This window comes from Suricata suricatta, chromosome 3 (genome assembly GCF_006229205.1).
Source record: "Suricata suricatta isolate VVHF042 chromosome 3, meerkat_22Aug2017_6uvM2_HiC, whole genome shotgun sequence".
In the NCBI taxonomy this organism is placed as follows: domain Eukaryota; kingdom Metazoa; phylum Chordata; class Mammalia; order Carnivora; family Herpestidae; genus Suricata; species Suricata suricatta.
The window spans coordinates 174533669-174557607 of record NC_043702.1 but is presented as its reverse complement, the minus strand read 5'-3'; the positions used below and the strand labels follow the sequence as shown (position 1 = coordinate 174557607).

General features: G+C 50.2%; 1 protein-coding gene across 1 annotated transcript in view; it reads right to left on the bottom strand.

Annotated features, from left to right (window-relative positions):
- Nucleotides 1–23939, bottom strand: part of ASH1L (ASH1 like histone lysine methyltransferase) — a 136817-nt gene that overhangs the window by 41962 nt on the left and 70916 nt on the right. Inside the window, exon 9 of the mRNA XM_029933455.1 lies at nt 11140–11234. Coding sequence (XP_029789315.1) covers nt 11140–11234 — 95 coding nt within the window. The remainder of the gene's footprint in view (nt 1–11139; nt 11235–23939) is intronic.

Here is a 23939-nt window from a genome sequence, read left to right as displayed (position 1 = left end):
GGGAGGCTCAGTCGGTTAAGGGTGTAGCTCTTGACATTGGCTCAGGTCATGACCTCACAGTTCGTGAGCCCAAGCCCCATGCTGGGCTCGGCACTGGCAGCGTGGAGCCTGCTTGGGATTCTCTCTCTCCCCCTCCCCTACTTACTCTCTCTCAAAAAAATTTTCAGTTTAAGATCTCCCTGGTCCTCAGTATGACACATGATTTTTTTTGTTGTTGTTGCTTTTTTAACTTTTTTTTTTTAAAGTTTATTTCTTATTTCTGAAACAGAATTCCAAGCAGGCTCCATGCAGAGAGGCCTGATGTGGGGCTCGATCCCAGAATCATGAGATCATGACCTGAACCGAAAACAAGTGTCAGACATTCAACTGACTGAGCCACCCAGGCGTCCCTGACATAGGAATTTCAGTTTAAACATACACGTTTTCTGTATTAAGTTACCACGTTCTGGATTTTATAGAAACCTCCTATTTTGGCTGGCGTTTTCCGCAGCTGTTCCTGACCGGTGGGCTGGTGGTTGGGGGCGTCCTGCCCACAGCCTGGGGAGGGCGGGGTGGGGGAAGCGCCGACTCGCTTTAGCCTTCCTGTGACGTCGTGCAGGTCCGGGACTGGGAGGGACACCTTCCCACTGCCGGTGGGGAAGGAAGGTGAGGCTCCCCACTCGGCACCTGCTGGTGAGCGTGTGGGCGGGTAACAGTTTTTTCTGTGACGTCTGACTAGAGTTGGGGGGATGTTGCTTAACAGTCCTCCGTCTTGCTAGGTGGCCCCTTTCCCTCTCTCTTGGCTACAGAAGGCAGGCCCCACTCTGCTCGCTTGCTTCCTGCCGGGGGCGTCTCCAGGCCGCCAGCTTGCTCCGCGTCGAGCCTGGGACTCGGGGACCTGGCTCATCACCACGAGGTGCCTCAGTCCTAAGGTCCCTGGTTGGTCTGCCTTCTCTCCACCTCTTTGTGGAGGACAGAAGCCAATTTACTGCTCATCACTATGTTAAACAAAAACCCAGGAGCAACAGAGTTTACGTCTGCATCATTTCCCGCGATACGAGGACGAAGCCCCCCTCAGCGTGGGTGCGAGTCTGGCGTCGGAGGCGGCCCGCCCCCCAGCCCCCCCGGCCGGCCGCAGAATCCCGGCGTTGGACACCTCGTCTGGTCTGCTGTGCTGGCTCTTGCCCAAACCTTTCAGGTCGTCGAGAAAGGTGACGGACTCCGAGGGCTCCGGGCTGAGCGGAGCGCCACCAGCTCGCCTGCAGATGTGTTGTCCCCCTTCGGCCGGGAGGCCCTAGAGACCCGCGCCAGGGGGTCGGTGTTGAGCTGTGACTCGTGTCCTTCCACTCAGACGTGACAGCCGACCGAAAGGTCACTTCTCTGATGGCCACAATGTCACTGCCGTCCTTCTCTCCTTGCCCCACCTCATCTTCTGGGTGGGGACGGTCCAGCCGCAGGCCCTTCTTGCCCCCATTCTGAGCCTCCCCCACGAAGCCGGGGGCGGAGAGCCAGGCACGCAGGCTCCTGACCCCCCACCGTCCACCCGGGGCTCGTCCTCCCTATCGGATGTTGCCGGGATGCTGCTGTGTCAAAAGTCACAGTCCTCTTCTCTCCAGAAACTTGCCACACTTATTTGGATTCTGTCCCATCCACTCCCAGCTCCCAGGTCCCAGACATCTTGGGGAGGGACCCATGCTCCCAGACCTTCTCTTCCTCCTTATTCTCATCATCCAGGAGCTCAACGAAAGCTGTCTCCCTGGCTGTTCAGGGGCGCCACAGCAGCAGGGCCCGCGAGGGAGCAGGAGGTCTGTGTGCACTCCAGCCAGTGCAAAGGGCCTGGGGTGAGCAGCGGCGGGGTGACAGCGGAGCCCAGTGCGGGGCGCGGCTGAGGCCCGGACACGCAGCATCACGGTGGACACGCCGCTTGCTTACCCGCCCTGCTGCTGGGGTCCGGGGCTGTCCCCGCCCACGGCGTGAAGCTGCTGTGCGCGCTCCTACGTGCACGTGTATCGTGCACCTACGTTCACGTTCAGTTGTACAGACGCTGTACCGTCCAACCCCACCGCTGTGTGCAGACAATCTGGCTGTGCCGCCGCGCGGTGTGCGCATCTGCGTTTCTCTGAGGAGTGTATGGCCGTGGGTACATTGCCTCTGGTAAGGTGTTCAAACCCTCGCTTTAAAACTGGGTTGGGTGTCTTTTTATTTTTTTTAACAGATACATTTGTAGGAATTCTTTATCTATTCGGGACATATATGTCCATTTTGTTTCGTTTCGTTTTGAAACGGTACCGTGCGGTGAACATGCTCACATCTTGTCAGCGTATAAACTACCGGTGCTTTCTTTAGTGGCCGTTGCTTTCCGGGTCCATCCAAGAAATGTTTCATTATCTGCAGGTCATGAAAGTATGCTCCTACGCCTTCTTCCAGACATTTCATAAATTCAGATTTTATGTTTAAGTCTGTGATGTGTGCCGAATCTGGTTTGTATGAGCTATGAGGTTGATGTCAAAGTTTAACTTAACTTTCTCTACATGAACATCTAATTGTTTCGGTTCTGTTTGATCCAGAGCATTGCTTCTCCTGTTGGATAGCTTTGATGCCTGTGTCCAAATTAAATGACCACAAAAGTGTGGGTCTATTTCTGGGCTTTGTACTCTGTTCTATACATCTACCTTAACGTCAATTTATTTTATATATTTATTTTTTTTTAGAAGCTTATTAATACTTTTTAAGTAGGCTCCATACCCAATGCTGAGCTCGAACTCACCACCCTAAGATCGAGAGTCGCACACTCTCCACTGAGCCAGCCAGGTCTAAACTGCTTCATGATAACTCATGTTTTTCAAAAGTTTTAACGCCAATTTTAAGTCTAAACTGCTTCATGATAACTCATGTTTTTCAAAAGTTTATTTATTTTGAGAGATAGAAAGAATGAATGGGGGAGGGGCAGAGAGAGAGAGAGAGAGAGAGAGAGAGAGAGAGAGAGGGAGGGAGGGAGGGAGAATCCCAAGCAGGCTCTGTGCTGCCAGGGCGGAACCCCACTTGGGGCTCCATCTCACAAACTGTGTGAGATCATTTACCTGAGCTGAAATCAAGAGCTGACGCTTAACTGACCGAGTCGCCCAGGTACCCTGCATTATGGGGACTCCTGGAGTCAGATCATGCAAGACTTTGAAAAATATATATATTTTTAGGATCACTTTGGGGGCGCCTGGGTGGCTTAGTTGGTTAAGCATCTGACTGGCTCAGGTCATGATCCAGAGGTTTTGGGTTTGAGCCTGGAGTCGGGCTTGCTGCAGTCCACGCAGAGCCTGCTTCAGATCCTCTGCCTCCCCCCCGCCCCACCCCCTGCCTCACTTGCTTGCTCTCGCTCAAAGATAAACATAAAAAAAAAGATCACTTTGCATGTTTTTTGTATTTCACATACATTTTAGACAATCAGCTTATTGCGGCACCTGGGTGGTTCAGTCAGTCAGATAAGCATGTCGACTCTTGATTTCAGATCTCATAGTTGGTGAGTTCGAGCCCCACATTGGCTCTGGGCTGACAGTGAGCGCACTGCTTGGGATTCTCTCTCTAAAATAAACATTAGAGAACCCCAGCTCATCAGTCCTGATGGAAAAGCCTGCTGGCAATCCCGCACGGTGCACTGAAGGGATAACAGAGCCCCCCATCTCTAATTGTGGCATTTTCTCTTTAATTTCTTTAAATTCTCCAATAAATGTTTTAGTTATTAGTATAAAGTTCTCGCCTATCAGAAAAAATTATTTCTAATTATTTTTTTGTTTTATTTAACATTTAAAAATTTTTTAAATATTTTTTTAGTAATCAGTGCACCCAACAGGGGGCTTGAACTCAGATGCAGAGATCAAGAGTTGCATGCTCCATTGACTGAGCCAATTGGCTGCCCCGTAACTACTTTGGTTTTATTATATTACTACAAATGCCTTTCTAAGTGTCTTTTAGAGCATTTTTTAGGTTCAGGGAGGTATCGAGCAGAAGGTGCAGAGGTTTCCAGTGTACACCTGGCCCCCGAGCAAGCACTGCCCACCCGCCACCCACACCCCTCCCTGGCACGGCGCCCTGCTCACAGCTGGTGACCTGTGCCGTCACACCGTCATCGGAAAATGTCTAATGACAGGTGCCCACCCTTCCCGAAGCTCACGGAATGGTCCCACGGGCCTAAGCGTCTGTGTGCCCTGCTGATTCTTCCCTCCCGCCCCCCACCCCGGGGTTGTTGAGGTCTCCACAGTGCCAAGTACTCGGAAGCCTACCGAACGTCAGTCTTTTCAGATTGGCTTGTCTCACTTGTCCCAAGGATCCCAAGGTTGCTCGACGTCTTTTCATGGCCCGGTAGCTCACGTGCTTTCAGGCTGCAGAGCCTTCGACGGTCCGGCCGCACAGGTTTACCCCCTCCCTGCTGGAGGACATCCCGGTCGCTGCCAAGTCTGGGCAGCTGTGAATGGGGTGCTTCTAAAACATCCATGTGCAGGCTGCCGAGTGGACATCAACGTTTGACTTCTTTGGGAAAATATAACAAAATGTTGGATGGTATGGGAAGAGTCTGTTTAGTTTTAGAAGAATATAACTGATTTTTATACAACGGTTTGGTTTTCAGTAACCTTGATCAGTAGTTGCAGTAGCTCTTTTGTGCACCTCTTTGGACCTGCTGATCCCGCGATCCGTAAGCAGGAGCAGCTGACTGCCTGCTTCCTGCTCTTCCCGACTCGTCCGCCCCTTACTGCGCGGGCTACACCACCCAGCACAGTGCCGGACAGAGGCGGGAGGGTGCAGGCTTTCACCTGCGCCCCGCCTGGAGGAGGAAACACTGAACACTTCGCCGTTAGTATGATGCTAACCACAGATGCCTTTCACGGGCCTGGGGCAAAGGCCCCTCCGGTGCTAAGGGTTTCCGCCTCCATGTTTATTCTCCACTTGGTTCTGCTCGGCTTTCCCTCCCGTGACTGAGGTTTCGTACCGGGGTTGTCGGAGCCGCAGCAGGTGTGCTGGGGGTGTCCTCCCGCACCTTCTCAACGTGTTCCTTCTGTCTCAGTTGGTAACAGGTCACAAAGGAAGCCGTTCAGTTCTGAAATTGTTTATGAGGATTTGGTAAGGACCTGAATTCCGCTGACTGTTACCGGCGGTCCAGGTCTTCCCTCTCTCCTGCATGAACCTTGTCAGTTGTGTTTGTCCACCTCACACTCAGCGCTCATACACTGGCATCTCCTCCTCGGTCGCTCGGTGGCCCGGGACTCACAGGGCCGACGCTGTCACCGGAGCAGTCGGTGTGTCCCGATACTATTTGTTTCCTTGCTCTTTTCAAACTTTTGTTTCCTTCGTTGTACCGACAGCGGTTCGCTAGGACCGCAGGGAGACGACCGAGCTCCTCCCGCGGCGTCGAGCGCGGCGCGGCAGGCACCGGGGAGGGACAGTCCCTGCGCGAGTGTCGCCTGGTCCTCGCGGCGCGGCCTCGCTCCTCGCCGACCTTCATCACAGCGCAGCACACAGCGCGGAGCCCGTGGAGGCAGAGCGCGCTGGACAACCCGGGGAGAGACGAGGCCCGAGCCGACACCGCTCTCCCGCCGGGGGTCACAGACGACGTCGGCTTCGGCAACACAGGGGAGAACACGTGTGTGACGTGTCTGTCAAGGACTCTCGTCACAGGCTCAGTGCCCACGGGTCTGACTGGTGGCCGACCATACCGGTGCTCTATCTAGAACGAACCGGATTCCAGACTCTTCAAATGAAAGCAGGCGCTCAGCAGACACCAGTGTGCACACAGCAGGCCCGGGAAGACTCTCGCACTCAGGAAGGATTTACACGGACGGGAAATGTTAGCTATTCAAGTTCCCAGATGACGGCCGATGCCCGACCCTGCAAGCCGGCCTTTCTCAGAATACAAGTCTTAGGTCTGCTATTTTATTTGATTTAAAAGAACGTTGGTTTATTTTTGAGAGAGAGAGAGAGGGAGACATAAAATCCGAAGCAGGCTTTGAGCTCAACGCGGGGCCACCCAGGTACCCATTATCTTTTATATTTTTTAGAGTTTATGTATTAAAAAAATTTTTTTAAATGTTTATTTTTGAGACAGAGAGAAACAGAACACGAGTGGGGGAAGGGCAGAGAGAGAGGGAGACACAGAACCGGAAGCAGCTCCAGGCTCTGCGCCAGCTGTCAGCACAGAGCCCGACGCGGGGCTCGAGCCTACGAACCGTGCGACTGTGACCTGAGCCAAAGCCGGACGCTTAACTGACTGAGCCACCTGGGCGCCCCTTAAGATTTCACTTTTAAGTAACTGAGCCCCAGTACAGGGCCTGAGATCAGGAGTCAGAGCTCCAATGCCTGAGCCAGCAGGCACCCCTCCCAATGCATTAAAAATATATATTTTTAAATTTTTTTCTTGCTGAGAAATAGCGCGTGTGCAAGCACACAAGCAGGAGGGACACAGGGAGGAGAGAGAAGGCCAAGCAGCCCCCTGTCTGCACAGAGCCCGCGTGGGGCCCCGGCTCACCGGCCGGGGGATCGCGACCTGAGCCAAAATTAAGAGTCGGACGCTTAACCAATCGAGCCACCCAGGTGCCCTGCGGTGGATAACTCCTGACTTCAGGGTTCTGAGTTCAAGCTCCATGTTGGGCACAGAGCTTCCTTATAATAAGTAGTGGGGCGCCTGGGGGGCTCAGTGTCAGTTAAAGGTCTGATTTCGACTCAGGTCATGATCTCATGGTCTGTGGGTTCGGGGCCCGTGTCGGGCTCTGTGCTGACAGCTCAGAGCCTGGAGCTGCTTCCGATTCTGTGTCTCCCTCTCTCTCTCTGCCCCTTTCCTGCTTGTGTTCTGTCTCTGTCTCTCTCTCTCTCAAAAAAAAAAAAATCACATAAGATCTATTAAAAAAAACCTATTAAAATGCGAAAGATGGGGGACTGAGTTTAAAAAATCAAGATTTTGGGGCACCCAGCTGGCTGGGTTAGTGGAGAATGCAAGTCTGGATCTCGGGTTGTGAGACCGCCCCATGGCAGGTGTGGGGATCACTTAAAAAAAAAAAATCTCTACATGTATCTTATTGGTCGTTTCCTTGGAGAACTCTGAGCAATACAACCAACATCATTTCAGAACATTTCCGTCATCTCCCAGTCACTCCCCATCCGCCCGGCCCCTAGACCCGAGAGAACAGTCATCCACTCTGTGTTTCCGGGATTTGCCGATCCTGGGCATCTCCCACAGACGGGCATAAGGCACGTGGCCCTGGGGCCGCCTTCGGTCCGCAGCTCACCAGTCTCCTGACTGCCAAGGGGCCTTCCACCGGACGGGCACGTGCGTTTTGTTAGCCGCTTACCCGCCGATGGGAAACTCGGCGGCATCTACCCGTCGGCTACGGTGAATACTGCGGCTGCAAACACGTGTGGACGTGCGTTTTCCGTTCTCTGGCGTCTCTACGCAGCAGCAGAACGGCTGGGTCACATGGTAGCTGTGCTTAACGTCCGGAGGGACTGCCGACGCGGCTTCGGACGCCTCCCAGCAGCACGCGAGGCCGGTTCCTCAGGGCACATCGGTCCTTCGGGCGCAGCCGGCCTGCAGGCCGAGGGGCTGCCTCTCAGGGCCCTGCTGGCCGCTTCCCCGAGGACTGATGAAGGTGGAGCAACGTTTCCTGCGCTCATTGGCCATGTGTATGTCTCTCTGGGAGAAACATCTGCTCAAATAATTCTCCCATTTAAAAAACCGTGTTGTTCGTTTTTTTATTACTGAGTCACAACAGTTCGCTGCATGTATACAGGCTTTTGGATACAAGTCTCTTAATTGAGGGGCGCCTGGGGGGCTCAATCGGTTAAGCGGCCGGCTTCAGCTCAGGTCATGATCTCACGATTGTGAGTTTGAGCCCCGCGTCGGGCTCTGTGCTGACAGCTCAGAGCCTGGAGCTGCTTCAGACTCTGTATCTCCCTCTGTCTCTGACCCTCCCCTGCTCAGCTGTCTCTCTCTGTCTCTTAAAAATAAATTAAAAAACATAAAAAAATTTAAAAAAAGTCTCTTAATTGATATGATTTGCTAGTACTTCTTCCGTCCTGTGCATGCTTTTTTCAGGTTCTTGATCATGTTTTCTAAAGTTTTAAATGTTGACCAAGTTCAATTTGTCTTTTCTTCTTGTGGCTGTCGTTGCCCAGGGTTTTGGTGTTCCAGCTAAGAAAATACTGCCTAATCCAGGGCATGAAGATTTAACCCTTCTGTGTTCTTCAAAAGTTTGATGGTTTTAGCTGTTATATTTAGGTTGATGATCCATTTTGAGTTAATTTTTTAAATGGTATGAGGCAAGAATCCGACTGTCCAGTTATCACAGGACCATCTACTGAAAACATCATGCTCGGGGCACCTGGGTGTCTTAGGTAAGTGTCCCACTCTGGACTTTGGCTCAGGTCAAGATGTCACAGTTGTGAGATGGAGGCCTGTATGCTCTGTGCTGGGCGTGGAGCCTTCTTGGGATTCTCTCTCCCTCCGTCCCTCCCTGGCGTGCATGCATCTGCTCTTTATCGAAGGAAGGAAGGAAGGAAAAGATCACGCTTTCCTCACTGAAGGGTCATGGCATTCTTGTCAAAAATCAGTCAACCACAGGGGCGCCTGGGGCTCAGTCGGTTGAGCGTCCAACTTCAGCTCAGGTCATGATCTCGCAGTTAGTGGGTTTCAGCCCCGCGTCGGGCTCTGTGCTGACAGCTCAGAGCTTGGAGCTGCTTCAGATTCTGTGTCTCCCTCTTTCTCTGCCCCTCCCCCACTCATACTCTTGTTTTTCTCTCCCAAAAATAAACATAAAAAAAAGTTTAAAAACCCCAACAGACTATACAACAGTTTTAAAATTTATTTAATTATTTTAATGTTTATTTATTTTTAAGACAGAAAGACTATGAGCGGGGGACGGGCAGAGAGAGAGGGAGACACAGAATCCGAAGCAGGCTCCAGGCTCTGAGCTGTCAGCATAGAGCCTGATGCGGGGCTCAAACCCATGAACTGTGAGATCATGACCTGAGCCGAAGTTGGACGCTTAACTGACTCATCCCCCCCAGGCCCCCCATCCTTAAACATTTGAAAATAAACACTATTTTCTATTTACTGATTCCGACTCTGTCAGTGGTAAGATGCACTATTATTTTATTATATAACTACTTTATTCATACACCTAATAGCACAAAGGCAGAGATAAACCCAGGGGTGGCCAACTCAAAGTCATGCTCTTTGTTTACGCAATACTGTAAAAGATAGCACTGCCCAGGGAAAACAATGTCATCCAGCAGCCTGATTTTAAACCCTGTTTCACAAGGAAAAAGACCCGCTACACTTGGAAAGGTTCTTCCATTATTTACTCACTTTGCGGACCACTGGGCACAAACGAGTCCCAGTGAGACACCGAAGCGGGACGTGGAGAGGACAGCTTTACTTAAACTAAAGGACGTCCGTCCCGGACTCGTCGCCGCTGCTGGCGGCAGAACTGTGAGAGCCCGGCCTGGTATTCTTCCGATTCTCCTTGAGGGACCCACACACCTTCCTCCCCGTGACTCTTCCGAGCTTCCTTCTAGGACTTAAGTTAGGTCCCAGCCAGGACAAAGCCAGTAAGACTGAAATGGTCATGTTCTCGAGAATCCCAAGCAGGTCCCACACTCCACGCAGAGCCAGATGCTGGGCTCGGTCCCATGACCCTGAGATCATGACCTGAGCCAACAAGTGGGACTCTCAACAGACTGAGCACCCAGGCGCCCTGAGTCAGGTTTTCCTTTCATGGGACTTTTAAATTATTTCCTCTTTCTAAGCCTACTTATCACGACCAGATTCTAGGAAACAGCTAAATCTGCTGAGACTTGTCTCCGCGGCTCTGACATAAGTAGCATAAACAAAACGCTCTTTCAGAAGAACCGTGGCCCTGAGCCCAGAGAACGTGGCCCTCACTCTCACCTTCATCCAGGCGAGAGCACTAGCCTGCGACGGGACGCGCGCTCACACCGTCCTCCGGCCACACAGCACAGCACGACCCGAGCAAACTAAGCTTCCCGGCACAGTCCGTCCGCCCGCTGCTCTAGACACACTGCTGGCGCCGCGCCCTGGGGGGTGACAGGCGAGCAGAGCCCGCAGCCCCTCGAGGATCAAGGGGCTCAGTGTGAAGAGAACGCTGGGACACGCAGGGCCAACAAGCCCGGTGCTGCTCCCGTCGTCTCGTTCGGGTTGGCCTAACTTCTCCTCCTTTTCTTTCGTTTGTACAGCTATTTGTTAAGCTTCTGTTATGCACCAGGTGCTAGGAAATCAAAGAAAACGAGAGACAAACAATCCTCTTCCTGGAGCTTACAGTCTAACGAGGGAGACAGGTAACACACGAGTAACAACGGGAGCAATCCCGGGCACCGAGGCCCCTGGGCGCTGAGACCCACGGGCGCCGTGACCCGGGATAGAGGGAGGGGCCTCTTTGGTGGGACCGTCACGAGAACAATTTTAAAAGAAATGACATTTAAGTAGACACTGACATTAGGCTCATCCTCATGTCACATGTCACACGTCACACGGCTGCTGCACGGGCGTGAGCCCAGGACGAGCGTGGAACGCACCTGGGAGTGGGGGCAGGGCCTGGACAGGGCGGCGGCCACATAACGTCGGTGGACGGACAGGACGTGGCAGAGACAGACTGGGAGGAGTCCAGGAGGCCGTCTCCGTAGCCTCTGCCCAGCAGGAGGACACGAGCAGGCAGGCGTGCCCCGATGCCAAACACAACCTTGACCTTCCCAACCCCCACCCCCACCATGAATGCAAAGAGAAACACTGCTCCGTTTTCAAGCAGATAAACGGCGAGGAGAAGCAGCGGGCTCTCACGTGTCCGCAGGTCACGCTCTGAGCATGGAAGCGATCTGGCAGGGAGGTGGCGCATGGCTGGTGTTTCCTAGATGACTCACTCGGGAGTCAAACGCCACAGACAGTGGTGTGTGTTTTTACTGAAACTTGAGTAAGAAATATCTGTGTCATTTTGATCCCGAGACCGCGCACGAGACCGCAGGGACTCTGCCGGCCACCGCAGGGGGAGGACAGCCTGACCAGCAAGGAGAGCGCTCGACCCCACGGGGGAGGCGGCAATACGGCCGTCACCGAACTCAGGGAGCACCCTTGCTCCGCCGCAACCCACGCGCACGGGGAGCACTCACCGACGTGGATGGGCGCCGGGAAGAGCCCGTACTCGTGTTCTCCGGGGGTGTATTCCAGCTTCTCCTTCTTCAACTGGATCAGTCGGCTCTTTGGGCTGCGATCAGAAAGGGATGAAAAACAATCAGATGCAGTGCAGTCTCCTGTCATCAAGCACGGAACACAAATTACTCTATCGGGAGTGTCTGTCTTAATAGCGGCTTAAATGTGAAAGGCATACTTTCTGGGGGAGGGACACCAAGTACTTTCATGTACTTTTACAATCTACATGTTTGGGGAGCGCCTGGGGGGCTCAGTTGGTTGAATGTCCAACTGGCTCAACATGATCTCAGGGGTCATGGGTTTGAGCCCTGCGTCGGGCCCTGTGCGGTGCTGACAGCGTGGAGCCTGCTTCGGAGTCTCTCTCTCCCTCTCTCTGCCCCTCCCCTGCTTGCCCTGTCACTCTCTCAAAAATAAACACGAAGAAAAAAAAAAGAACCTACATGTTTGGAATTGTCTTTTAGGAATTATACATAAAAAGGACCATGTTAGCATTTTCCACTCGTTTTGCAGAAAGAACCTAAATTTCAGATCTGATCATAATAATTACCTTATATTTGGTCAGTGATTGATCGTATGCATGTATGTGTGTATTACTATTTTATTTTTTTAAGTAAGCTCTATGCTCAACATGGGGGTTGAACTCATAACCCCGAGAACAAGATCTACACGACCCCCCCACCGCTGAGCCAGCCGGGCGCCCCTAAAGATTTACAGCTTAAAAAGTAACTTTCATGTACCATCATTTATGCCAATCCTACGAAGCAGGTAAGAAGTAACAGGTAAGAAGTAACGTTAGCTCTAGTTCACAGATTTGGAAACAGACGCTCTACCAGCTCAGGCGGCTTGCTGTAGTTTTAGCACCTGCTAGGGAGGTTTCAGACACACCCTGCCCTGGCGGACTCCGGCTGAGCGGCTCCTCTTTCTAGTTGATTCTGCAGTGTCTCCATAGACTTAACTCTTCCACGTCTCTCACTGCTCTGTGCTTCTTTCTCATGTTTCGTATGAAATCAGTCTTTAAAAAATTTTTTTAATGGTTTTATTTATTTTTGAGAGGGAGAGGGTGGGAGAAAGAGAGAGAGAGAGAGAGAGCATGCACGCGCGAGCGTGAGCAGGGGAGGGTCAGAGAAAGAGGGAGACAGAATCGGAAGCAGGCTCCAGGCTCTGAGCGGTCAGCACAGAGCCCGACGTGGGGCTCGAACCCACGAACCATGAGATCTTGACCTGAGCTGAAGTCGGACGCTTAACCAACTGAGCCACCCAGGTGCCCAGGAATGAAATCAGTCTTAAGAGATTTCACAAACATAGAAGGAAGGGGGGGAAAAAAAAGAAGGAAAAAAAAGAGATGATGAAAAAGTAAAAAAAAAGTTTTGGGAGAACTTCTTTTAGTCTCTATCTGATTTTATTTTGCCTTAAGTTCCAGTAAACAAGGCAAGGCTGATGTACCCCCCAAAGCAAGTTACTTGTAGAATCCGAACACTTGTTCGCTCCCTCTGCTGTATCGTCGTTTGTTCAACAAGGAGCACTCATTACGCCCAGGTCCTGCTCTACGTGCTAAGACACTGGTGAAGAAGATGGTTTACACCCTTTCCCAGGTAGACAGACAATAAGGAAGAAAAACTAAGAAAATAGGAAAAAATCAGAAAATGATGAATGCTAGGCTAATTTAAAATATGAGGAACAGAGAGTAATCAGGAAGTGACATTAAGCTCAGACGTGACTCTCGCTAGGTCTCGGCCATGAGGGGTCTGGACGGCGGCGGGCCCGGGCCCTGCCCCGTGTCTACGGCGGTGCTGAGGACTCCGGGAGACAGCTTCAGGGAAGAGCAGGAATGATGCGAGGCTGTCCTGTGTGCATCTAAAAAAACACTGTTCTCGATTCAAAAAGCTTACTCAAAGAGGCAATTATGAACAGAGACATGGACTTTTTATTTCCACTGAAGACTGTGTGCGCGTCATGAACCGGAGCCCGGCAGGTTGAGGAGACGCCTGTGGCCAGAGCCAGGCGCTCTGGCCGGGCAGAAACCTGGTCTCGGCTTCGTGAGAGGCCAGGTTCGCCCAAGCACGTGAACCTGAGGCCAGAAGGACCCCATGTGATCACAGCAGGAACGGAGGCAGGATGGGCCCCCGAGGACAGCGAGCCCACGGAGCCTCAGAACCGTCCGGGGCCACCCGTCCGTCCGCAGGGTGCCAGACGGCACACCCGCCCCTGAGGATGCGCCCCCAAGTGTGGACCCGTTTTCTGCCAAAAAACCCCCATCCCTGATTCTGCGATGCAGATGCTCGGATCTGAGCACCATTAAGAGCATGACAATCATGTGAGAAATCTATGTCCTAGATCCTGGTCGAGTCTGATTTTGGTCCTATAGGCATGACCATGGATTTCCGTTAGTGACCACAGCACAGGACTCTCACTTTCCAGTCCCCTGTTCCACGTGAGCTCTGCAGAGTGGGTGACGGAGAAAGCATCTGGCTGTCTTGGTCAGTCTGTCTTGGAGATTCTGAACACTCCTAGCATTTTCCATGGTGTTCGTTTGTGTGACACTCTTAGTTCAAATCACTCAGGAGAAAACTGTGTGGGAATCAAAGTAACCACTTCAGACACACAACTGCTGAACACTAAGTTTCTGTGACAGGTGTTTACTTTTGACGCCTGGGCTGAAGCTGTAAAACGAGACAGCTATTTCTCTGTGTATGTGCGTGAATGAAAAACTCTTTTTGCTTTCTTATTTCTTATTTGCCTTTCACAATGTTCTACTTTTATAAACGCAACCCATTCAGTGTTTTAGTCTAGCTTTCTCTCTCTTTGGTAGTTCATTAGCTTTAATAATTTATCATTAGGAACAATAGAGATATCAAAGTCAAACAGGTAAATCCACCATCAAATGGGAGAAAATGTATAGAAATCTTTTAAGAAAAAGCGAGTGTTCCTAATAATGATTGTTAATGGATCTTATGTTCCTCTTAGATATTGTCTATAACCATTTCTTGAGTTCAGGTATTTATTACCTTATTTTCAAATCTTATCACCTCTAATGTTGGCCCCAAACCCAAAATAATAAAACTACTACGATGTCCTGTCTTTAACCCCGGACCGCGGCTGGTTTACGCGGAGGGCCCGTGCCAGCGCCTCAGGGCGGGGCGGGCAGGGGCGGCCAGCGGACTCCAGAGGCCAACGAACACATCAGAATTCTAAAGTCTGTCCTGTTTGACAAAGAACATGAAGAGAACCTGAAAACCAAAAAGAAGTTCAAGTTCCGCAGGTTAACTAACGGGAAGTCCTATTTTATTAATATGAATTATGCTGTAGCTCTTGTGAATGTTTACTTTTGTAGAAAAGCCTATTTATTACTAAGTTCCTAAACGGGGCTGAAGTAACTGTCAAAACTTTATCATTTTATTGACTTTTTTTCTTTTTCTTCTAGATGTGGAGACCTCGGTCACTGGGTGACAGGCACGACACAGGTGTCACTGGCTATGTCAGGAGAGTCTGCAGACCGGTCTCTGCCATGTCTAGTTCTCTAAGGGACTTCTGATGAGACCTGGGAGTGACTCCACCCATCGTAGGACTGCTGGCAACCTTACCAGGGTGAAGACAGGGGATTCCTGGTTTTTCCATAAAACTGGCTACAAGCCTCATCTACAAGCAGACACGGAGAGCTAAAAGCAGCACCAACAAGGCCTCGGCAGCGGTGCGTCGGTCACTGACCGGCGCGCTGCGGGAACGGAGTCTGACGGCAGGCCTGGAACGCGCACCGGCTGCGCACCAGAACCCGGCCGGGTTGTGACGGTTTGTGACCGGAGGCTCCCTGACTCGAGGCCCAGGCCACCCGGTCTCCGCTGAGTGTCCGGTGAAGACCGGGTCTCTCGGCGGCCCCCGGGCAGGTACGGAACACACTGGTGCAAACTGGAGGAAAATACTCCCACTGGTGAACCGTCCCAAATGCCGTAAGATTAGACAAAGAAGTCCTTCAGATGTTAATATAGATTATAAGCCGACAGAAATAAAGTAAAAAATACACAGAAATTGGCCTACCTCAGCAGACACACACACACACATTCCTGGTTAGGTAAACAACGCGGTGCTCTCCTTCGTGTGAAGAAAAAACAAAAACATAAAACACTCTACCTGCGCCGCTCTCCGCGCCACCTCCGGGCCCAGTCCCGGCCCCCCGCACGCGGTGGCAGCCTCTGTCCCGCGGGCGCCCCCACCGCCCCGCCGGCGGCCAGTCCCGGGAAGCAGGAGCCAGGGTTGCTCACAACTGCTGTCCAGTTTGGCTGCAAACCAAGGTTCCCATGAGCCTCTCCTCCGGCCGACGAGCTTGCTACAGCGGCTCGCGGAACCCGGGCAAACACACTGGCAGCAGACTAAGGGGCTGTAACGAACACAGTTCTTACCCAGCCCGCCGGGCACACCTCCGGGGCGGCAGACAGAGGTGCCCGTGTCCCCATGGATCAGGCCCGAGAGCTAATCTTCACGGTGCGGCCTCGGGGGAGGTGATCGACAGACAGAACATTCCACACAAAAGCCACAGAACACACATTCTTCTCAAGCACGAGACAGATCAAATGTTAGGCACAAATCTTAATAAATTTAAGACGGGGGCACCTGGGTGGCTAAGTCAGTTAATCGGCTGACTTCGCCTCGGGTCATGATCCCGCGGTTCACGAGTTTGAACCGCGTGTGGGGGCTGTGTGCTGACACATCAGAGTCGACAGTCTGCTTCAGATCTCTCTGCCCTTCCCCTGCTCATCTCTGTCTCTGTCTCTCCCTCTCTCTCAAAAATAAATTTAAAAAAACATTAAAAATTTTTAAAACTAAATTTAAGAGGACTGAAATTATATCAAGCATATTTTACAACCACAATATTAAAGCAGAAATCAACTACAAGATAAACACGGGAAAACTCACAAATACATGAAGATTACAAAACATGCTGCTGAACAGCCAATGAACTGATGAAGAAGTCAAAAGAAAAATAAAAAACTATCTTGAGCCAAATGAAAATGGAGACACAACACACCAAAACCTACGGAACGCAGCAAAAGCAGTTGTGAGAGGGAAGCTCATAGCGGTGAGTGCCTCCACGGAGAAACAAGAAAGATCTCTGCGGCGCCAGGCGGCTCAGTCGGTGAGCGGCCGGCTCCTGGTTGTGGCTCGAGTCCTGATGTCACCGTCAGGGGCTCAGCCCCGTGCTGGGCTCTGCGCAGACAGACAGTGTGGGGCCTGCTTGGGATTCTCGCTCTCGCTCTCTCTCTCTCTTTCACACACACACACACACACACACACACACACACACACACACGCGCGCGCGTGCGCACGCACAAATGGAACAGAATAGAGAGCCCAGAAATAAATCCAAGCACATATGGTCAATTAATTTACGACAAAGGAGCCAGGAATATCCCAGTGGGGAAAGGGAGGTCTCCTCAATAAGTGAAGTTGAGGGGCGGCCGGGGGCTCAGTCGGTTGGGCATCCGACTTCAGCTCAGGATCTCACGGCTTGTGGGTTCGAGCCCCACGTCGGGCTCTGTGCTGCCAGCTCCGAGCCCGGAGCCTGATTCAGATTCTGTGTCTCTTTTCTCCTTCTGCCCCTTCCCTGTTCACACACTGTCTCTCAAAAATAAATAAATGTAAAAAAAGAATAAATGAACGAAGTTGAGGAAAGTGGACAGCAGCACGCGAAAGAACGGGAGTGAGCCCTACTGTACGCTACGCACGAATGCAACTCAAAATGGATCACAGACTCGAAAGGTAAGACCTGGAGCTGTGGGGCTCCTAGAAGAGAGCACAGGGGTGAGCTCCTTGACATCAACGTGGGTGAGGGTTTGTGGGGTTTGACACCAGCAACAAAGGTGACAAATGCAAAAGTAATCAAGTGGGACTTACTTTAAATTAAGAAACTTTTGTGCAACAAAGGAAACTAGCAATGCCACGAAAAGGCAAACTACAGAATGAGAGAAAATCACTGCAAATTATACGAGGTTAATATCCAACATACATAAAGAATTCATATAACCCGTTATAAGAAAATCCAATGAAAAATGGGCAAAGGATCTGACTATATCAAAGAAGACACATAAATGGCCAACAGGCACATGAAAAAGGGGGCTTAAAATGAGGAATCATCAGGGAATCCTGCAGGAAATCGAAACTGCAAAGAGATCTCCTCTCACACCTGTCAGAGTGGCTACTAGCAAACGACAAGACATAACACGTGTTGGGGCGGATGTGGAGAAAGGGGACCCTTGTGCTCTGCGGGTGGGAACAGAGATCGGGACACGCACTGCGAGGACCTCCTGGGGGTTCCCCGCTGCGCCACCAAACGACCAGCCACTCCACCTCTGGGGATTCACCTAAAGAACACGAGAACATGGGGCACCTGGCTCAGGCAGCTGAGCCTCTCACTCTTTATTTTTCAAAAACCATGAGATCATGAGCTGAGCAGAAATCAAGAGCTGGATGCCTAACTGAGCCACCCAGGTGCCCTTAGCATCCAACTCCTGATTTTGGCTCAGGTCATGATCCCAAGGTCATGGGATCGAGCCCCACACGGGGCTCTGTGCTGAGCATGGAGCTTGGCTGGGAATCTTTCTCTTTCACTCTCTGTCCCTCTTCCCTGCTGTGCTTTCTCTAATATAAAATTAAAAAAAGTAAATAAAAAGATCAAAAAGAAAAAAGAAAATGAAAACAGTTGCCATGTCTATTTATTCTCCTTAAGTTCGGGACAGTGCCTCGGCTTTTCTTCACGTCTTTCACCACACTGACATTTTTGAGGAGGTCCTTATTCTGAGTTTTTCTGCTGTCTCCCCGTGGGCAGGTTAGGTCTGGGCGTGGTGTGGCAGAGCACCACAGAAGTGTGATGTTTTCGACTCTGTGTCAGGGAGCTCAGGGTGTCACCGTGCCCTTGGCCATAGGAGCCTGGATTGGGCGCTGTGACAGCCGGCAGTTATTTCACTGTAGTAAGTGATGTCTGGAGAGATGCTTTAAAAGTATGCTAATATCCTGCTCGTTATCAACTTTTACCCAGTAGATTTAGCATCAGTATCTAATTCCTAAATTTTACGTCCCTTTTCTAATTTGAGCTATAACTGACGTGTAACATTACTGGTTTCAGATACAGAACATGAGTTATGTATGCACTCCGGAACGCTCACCACAGCTAGTAATAACCGCAGGGGCGCCTGGCTGGCTCAGTCGGCTAAGTGTCTGACTCTTGACTTCAGCTCAGGTCACGATCTCTTGGTTCGTGAGTTCAAGTCCTACATCCGGCTCTGCACTGACAGTGAGGAGCCTGCTTGGGACTCTCTCTAATTCTCTCTGCCCTTCTCTCCCACTTGTACACTCTCTCAGTAAAATTTTAAAAAATATCCCTTTAAAAATAAGAACAACGCACTGCATATTGGAAGGTTGCTAACGAAGTGGATCCTAAATGTTCTTTCACAAGAAACAAAATTGTGACCATGTGTGGGGACGGATGTTAACTAACTGGTGAGCATTTCAGAGTATAAACTGAATCATTATGTTTTATATCTGAAACTGATAATGTTGCGTGTCAATTACATCCCAAATTAGAGGAAGGATGCAAAATTTAGAAATTAGATACCAATACTAAAACTGTCGATTTTTGTTGTTGTTCGTGAAGATTCCAGGTCACGATCTTACAGTTGGTCAGTTTGAGTCCCACACTGGGAGAGTTGGGCCCCACTTCGGGTAGAAACACAGGCTCCGCTTTGGGTGAGCCCCACTTCTCTCTCTTTCCCTCCTTCCCTCTCTCCCCCTTGGCCCCTCCTGGGATCCCCTCTCTCTGCCCTAGCTCACTTGCACTCTCTTTCTCTCTCTCTCAAAAAGACTATTAAGCTGAGGGAAAAATGGGACATAAACCACAGACAATTCACAGAAAAAGATAAATAATGACCTGTATGTACGTGAAAAGATGCTCAACAATTTCACTTATGAGAAAAATGCACATTAAATTTCCCTGGAGATAACATTTCACACTAATCACATTGGTAAACATTTGTAAGTCTGACTACATAATCAGGGCTGTGGAAAAATAGTCACTCTCAGATATTTCTAGAGAGACTGCAAAAAGACACAACTGCAAAGGAGCATAATTAGTCAATATTTACAAAATTACATATACACTGACTAATTCAGTCACTCTACTTCTGCAAAGTTATCCTGAGGTTAGACCTCCTAAATAGTAAACAATATATCGACAGGGTTATTCACTGGGCGTTAGCTAGAGTAGGAAATGTTAGAAACAATGGAAATGTCCCTTTCCTGGCAGGCTGGCTAGGTAAAGTATGATCGATCTGTACACTCGGCTATTATGAAACTACAATATGACAATACCACTGTTAATGCATGAAAATGTTCACAGCAGCATTAATCACGAGAGCAGAAGAGTATCCCAAATGCCCACCCACTGAATGAACCAACGACGGGTCAGCAGAACGTGGTCAGTGGGACATCCAGCAAGGGAATATTATCTGGCGACCAAAAAAGATCTTGGAAACAATATGCTAGGTGATAGAAGTCTGTCACCAAGGACCCCATACAGGTGATGTCCGGGGCACGTGTCCACCGAGGCACGGAGATGAAAGGCTGCGCAGACAGGGACGGGGGGACGGGGGGTGGGCGGGGGGGAGAAGATGAGGAAATCAGGGAGGTCACCAAAGAATGTGGGGTCTCTCTGTGGGAGAATGAAAATGTTCCAAGAGCGACTGTGGTGGCGAAGGCACAACTCTGAATACACTAACCGGCACTGAAACGTGTACTTCAGACGTGGCCTCTCAGCAAAGGCTCAGAGGCCCGGAGCGGCCGGGGGTGTGAGCGCCCGCCCCGCCCCCGCGGAGGTCCCGGACTGGCCCGGGCTCCGCAAGTTCCAGCGAGATCTGGGAGTTCGGAAGTGGGTGATATTTTCTTTATTTTCTAAAAAACGTTTTAATGTTTGTTTGTTTATGTTGGGGGTGGGGGTGGGCAGAGAGAGAATCCCAAGCAGACTCCATGCCGTCAGCACAGAGCCCACCGTGGGCTCATGACCTCAGCTGAAATCAAGAGCTGGACGCCCAGCCGACGGAGCCCCCCAGGCGCCCCCAGCGGGTGGTACCTGAAACCGCTAAGCCTGCGGTGATTTGTGACACAGCAACAGAAAATCACCGTGCACAGAACGTGCATGTAGACTTGCTCATTTCCTGTTTCGACAGGCCTAGAAGGGAGTCGTCTCAGGAACAATGGTACGCGTGTAGCAAACAGCAAATCAAGTACCCAGATTTAAATTTCTAAACAATAATCCCCATTAAAAGAAACTAAAAGTTTCTGGGCAAAAGAGTTGATTCAATGCGGGGCTCGAACCCACGAACCCGCAAGATCATGACCTGAGCAGAAGTCGGATCTTAACCGACTGAGCCCCCCAGTCCTTTTTAAGGCTAAATAATATTCCACTGCATGTACAGAATATAATTCTTAAAGTACCATAGACCTTGATATCTATTAAATAATAGATAATAGGCCTATTTTAAGGAAGAGTTAAGTCGAAAACAAGTGTTAACAGGTCCCTTTACAACCACTGGGGGGGCGAGAGAGACACAGCTGCGCCACCCACAGGCCCGCCTGGAGTGGAGGTCTGTAAAAAACGGAACAGTGTCTCAACGGAATCACAGACTCGCTCCTAATCCGTCACTGTTCCTCAGTGGAAAAGTGGGCTTTAATGAATCATGATTCATAATTCCCGCTGTAGCGGCAGTGATGGTCTGATGGCTCGACTCCGCATGAGAAGCCAGGTCGCATGCGGAGGGGTCTTTAATCATCCCTGTGAGCGCAGTCTTTCTTCTTTTATAAAAACAAGGGACTTCTGGAGGAAGCACCATGTATAATTAAGAAAAAATGATTTTTTCGAGCCACCTGGGGGCCTCGGCCGGTTAAGCGTGTGAACCATGGTTGCGGCTCAGGTCGTGATCTCGCACTGCACTGACGCTGCAGAGCGAGCTCGGGACCCTCCCTCCCTCTGCCCCTCTCCCCTCGCGTGTGTGTGCGCGCGCTCTCAAAATAAACAAACATTATAAAAATGATTTTTTTCTTTACTTCTAGGAAAGAGGCAAAGGTCTGTTAAGCCTTAATCATGATGAAGGAATAGAGAAAAGAGAAGAGGTAACTGGATTTAGAAGACAAGTGCATAAAAAGTACTGACGAATGTATGTCTGGGGGCACACAATGAATAAAGATGTAATTATTGTAAATGTTTATTTACTTTTTGAGAGAGAGAGAACAAATGAGAGTGGGGGGAGGAGCAGAGAGAGCGGGAGACAGAGAATCAGAAGCAGCTCCAGGCTCTGAGCGGTCAGCACAGAGCCCCACGTGGGGCTTGAACTCGTGGACTGTGAGATCACCACCTGAGCTGAAGTCAGACGCCTAACCGACCGGGCCCCCCAGGCGCCCCAGTAAAGATGTGACCTGTAACCCCGCTAACATAAAAGGGACATCTAGAGCTTCACAGGAGTGCAGTCTGGGGCCTCCCGCTGGCACAGGTGGTGGGGCATTCAACTCCTGATCTCAGGGTCACGAGTTGGGTCACGAGTTCAAGCCCCAGGGGGGGGAGCAGAGCTTATCTACCAGAAAAAAAGGAAAAAAAAGGAAATGAAATGAAAAGAAAAAGTATAGCTTTTACCAAATTAACTTGGTATCAATTCAAATTACATAGTTACATCTTTGGGAAATTATATGTAATCTCCATGGTAACCAGAGAAAATAGCTATAGAAATCACCCACAAGGGGATGAAGGGAATCAAAACGTGTCACTACAAAGAGACCAACGAAGCACAAAAGATGACAGTGATGGCGGCTGTGAGGGGCAGAAAGCTGTAAGACAGGGAAAAATAACAGAACGGCAAGTGTAAGCCCTTCCTTGTCATTGGTACTTATTTTAAAGTAAGTGGATGAAACTCTCCAAACAAAAGGTAGAGAAAGAAAATGGAGACAGAACATGACTCCACTCTATACTGTCTTACAGGAGATCCTATTTATTTATTTATGTTTTATTTATTTTTTAAGAGAGAGAGAGCAAGAGCAGGGGAGGGTTTTTTAATTTATTTTTTGAGACAGAGGGAGACACAGAATCTGAAGCAGGCTCCAGGCTCCGAGCTGTCAGCACAGAGCACAACGCGGGGCTCGAACTCACAAACCAAGAGATCACGACCTGAGCCGAAGCTGGACACTCCACCGACTGAGCCCCCCAGGTGCCCCCAAGATACTTCCTTTAGATCAAAGGACACAAATAGGTTGAAAGTAAAAGGATGGAAAAAAGATATTCCATGTCAACTCTTGCCCAAGAGAAAGAGACAAAAGAGACGTCAAGTCAACACTGTTAAGAGGGAGACACAGAAGGACATGGAATACTGCTAAGAGTCCACGCACCTTGAAGCCATTATCATCAGAAACACACACTTGGCCAACATCAAGGGACCCAGAGCACGTGACGGAAACATTCGAACAAATGACAGGAGGGACAGACGGCTGTGGAGGAGCAGGTGGAGAAGCCAACCTACTTCAGTAATGGTCAGAACAAGGCACAGGCCCGGGGGTGTGTGAACATTCTAGACCAAACGGATGTAGCAGAAACATAAAGAACACTCCACCCAACAAAAGAAGATGACAGAGTTTTCTCAAGTGCGCACAGAGGACTCTCCAGGAGGGGTCAGATGTTAGGCTCCAAGATATGTCTTAACAGATTTAAAAAGACTGAATCATACCGAATATTATTTCTGACCAGGAAAACTGGAAAAATCCACAAATGTGTGGAAATCATACAACATAGTCTTAAAAACCAATAGCTCAAATAAGAAACCACATGGGAAAGTGGGAAGTATCTTCAAATGGATGAGAATGTAAACACAAACGCCTCCCAACCTTAACTGATACAGTAAAAGCAGCACTTAGAAGGAAATTTATAGGTAAAAACACATACATTCAAAAAAAAAAGATCTGAAATCAATAACTTCATGATGAGTAGTCAGTGGAACAGCCACGACGGAAACGTCTGGTGGTTCACTAAACAGCTAAACCTAGAATTACCACAGGGGCTAGCGACTCTCCTCTCCCGGATGCTGTGTCCCCGAGGGTCGGAAGCAGGGGGCTGGACACAGAGGCCGATGCCAGTGCCCACAGGGCATCCTTCACAGCAGCCAAAAGGCAGAAACAACCCAAGTGCCCATCGCCAGATGAGTAAGCAAACACGACGTGGCAAACCCACCCGTGGAAGATCACACAGCCACGAAGAGGAACGGCGTCCTGCCACCCGTGAAACCACGAGCGACGGTGAAGACGGCAGGCGAAGTGAAATGACCGGGCCCAGGGAACTGAAGCGCGCTCACAGCGCTGGGGGCGGGGCCGGGGGGCGGGACTCAGCGCGACGCTCAGAGACGCTCCGCGGGGAGCAAGGAACCAGGGAGATCTCGCGATGTCTGCACAGCACAGCGGACGCAGTTAGCCGCGCTGCACTGCACGCTCACCCGCGGGGAAAACGGCAGGTTCTGCTATGCATATTTTACCACAGAAAAGTTAATTTAATTCTAACGATAAAATATAAATCATACAAATTAAAATAAAATTCATATAAATAATGTTATGTAAGTATTTATACTTGCATGGTATAATTAATGTAACATTCTCAAAGCTATTCACTTGTACACTCAAAACAGGTTAACTGTACGGTGTATGAGTTACCTCTCAATAAATTAAAAAAAATTTTTTTTAAATGTTT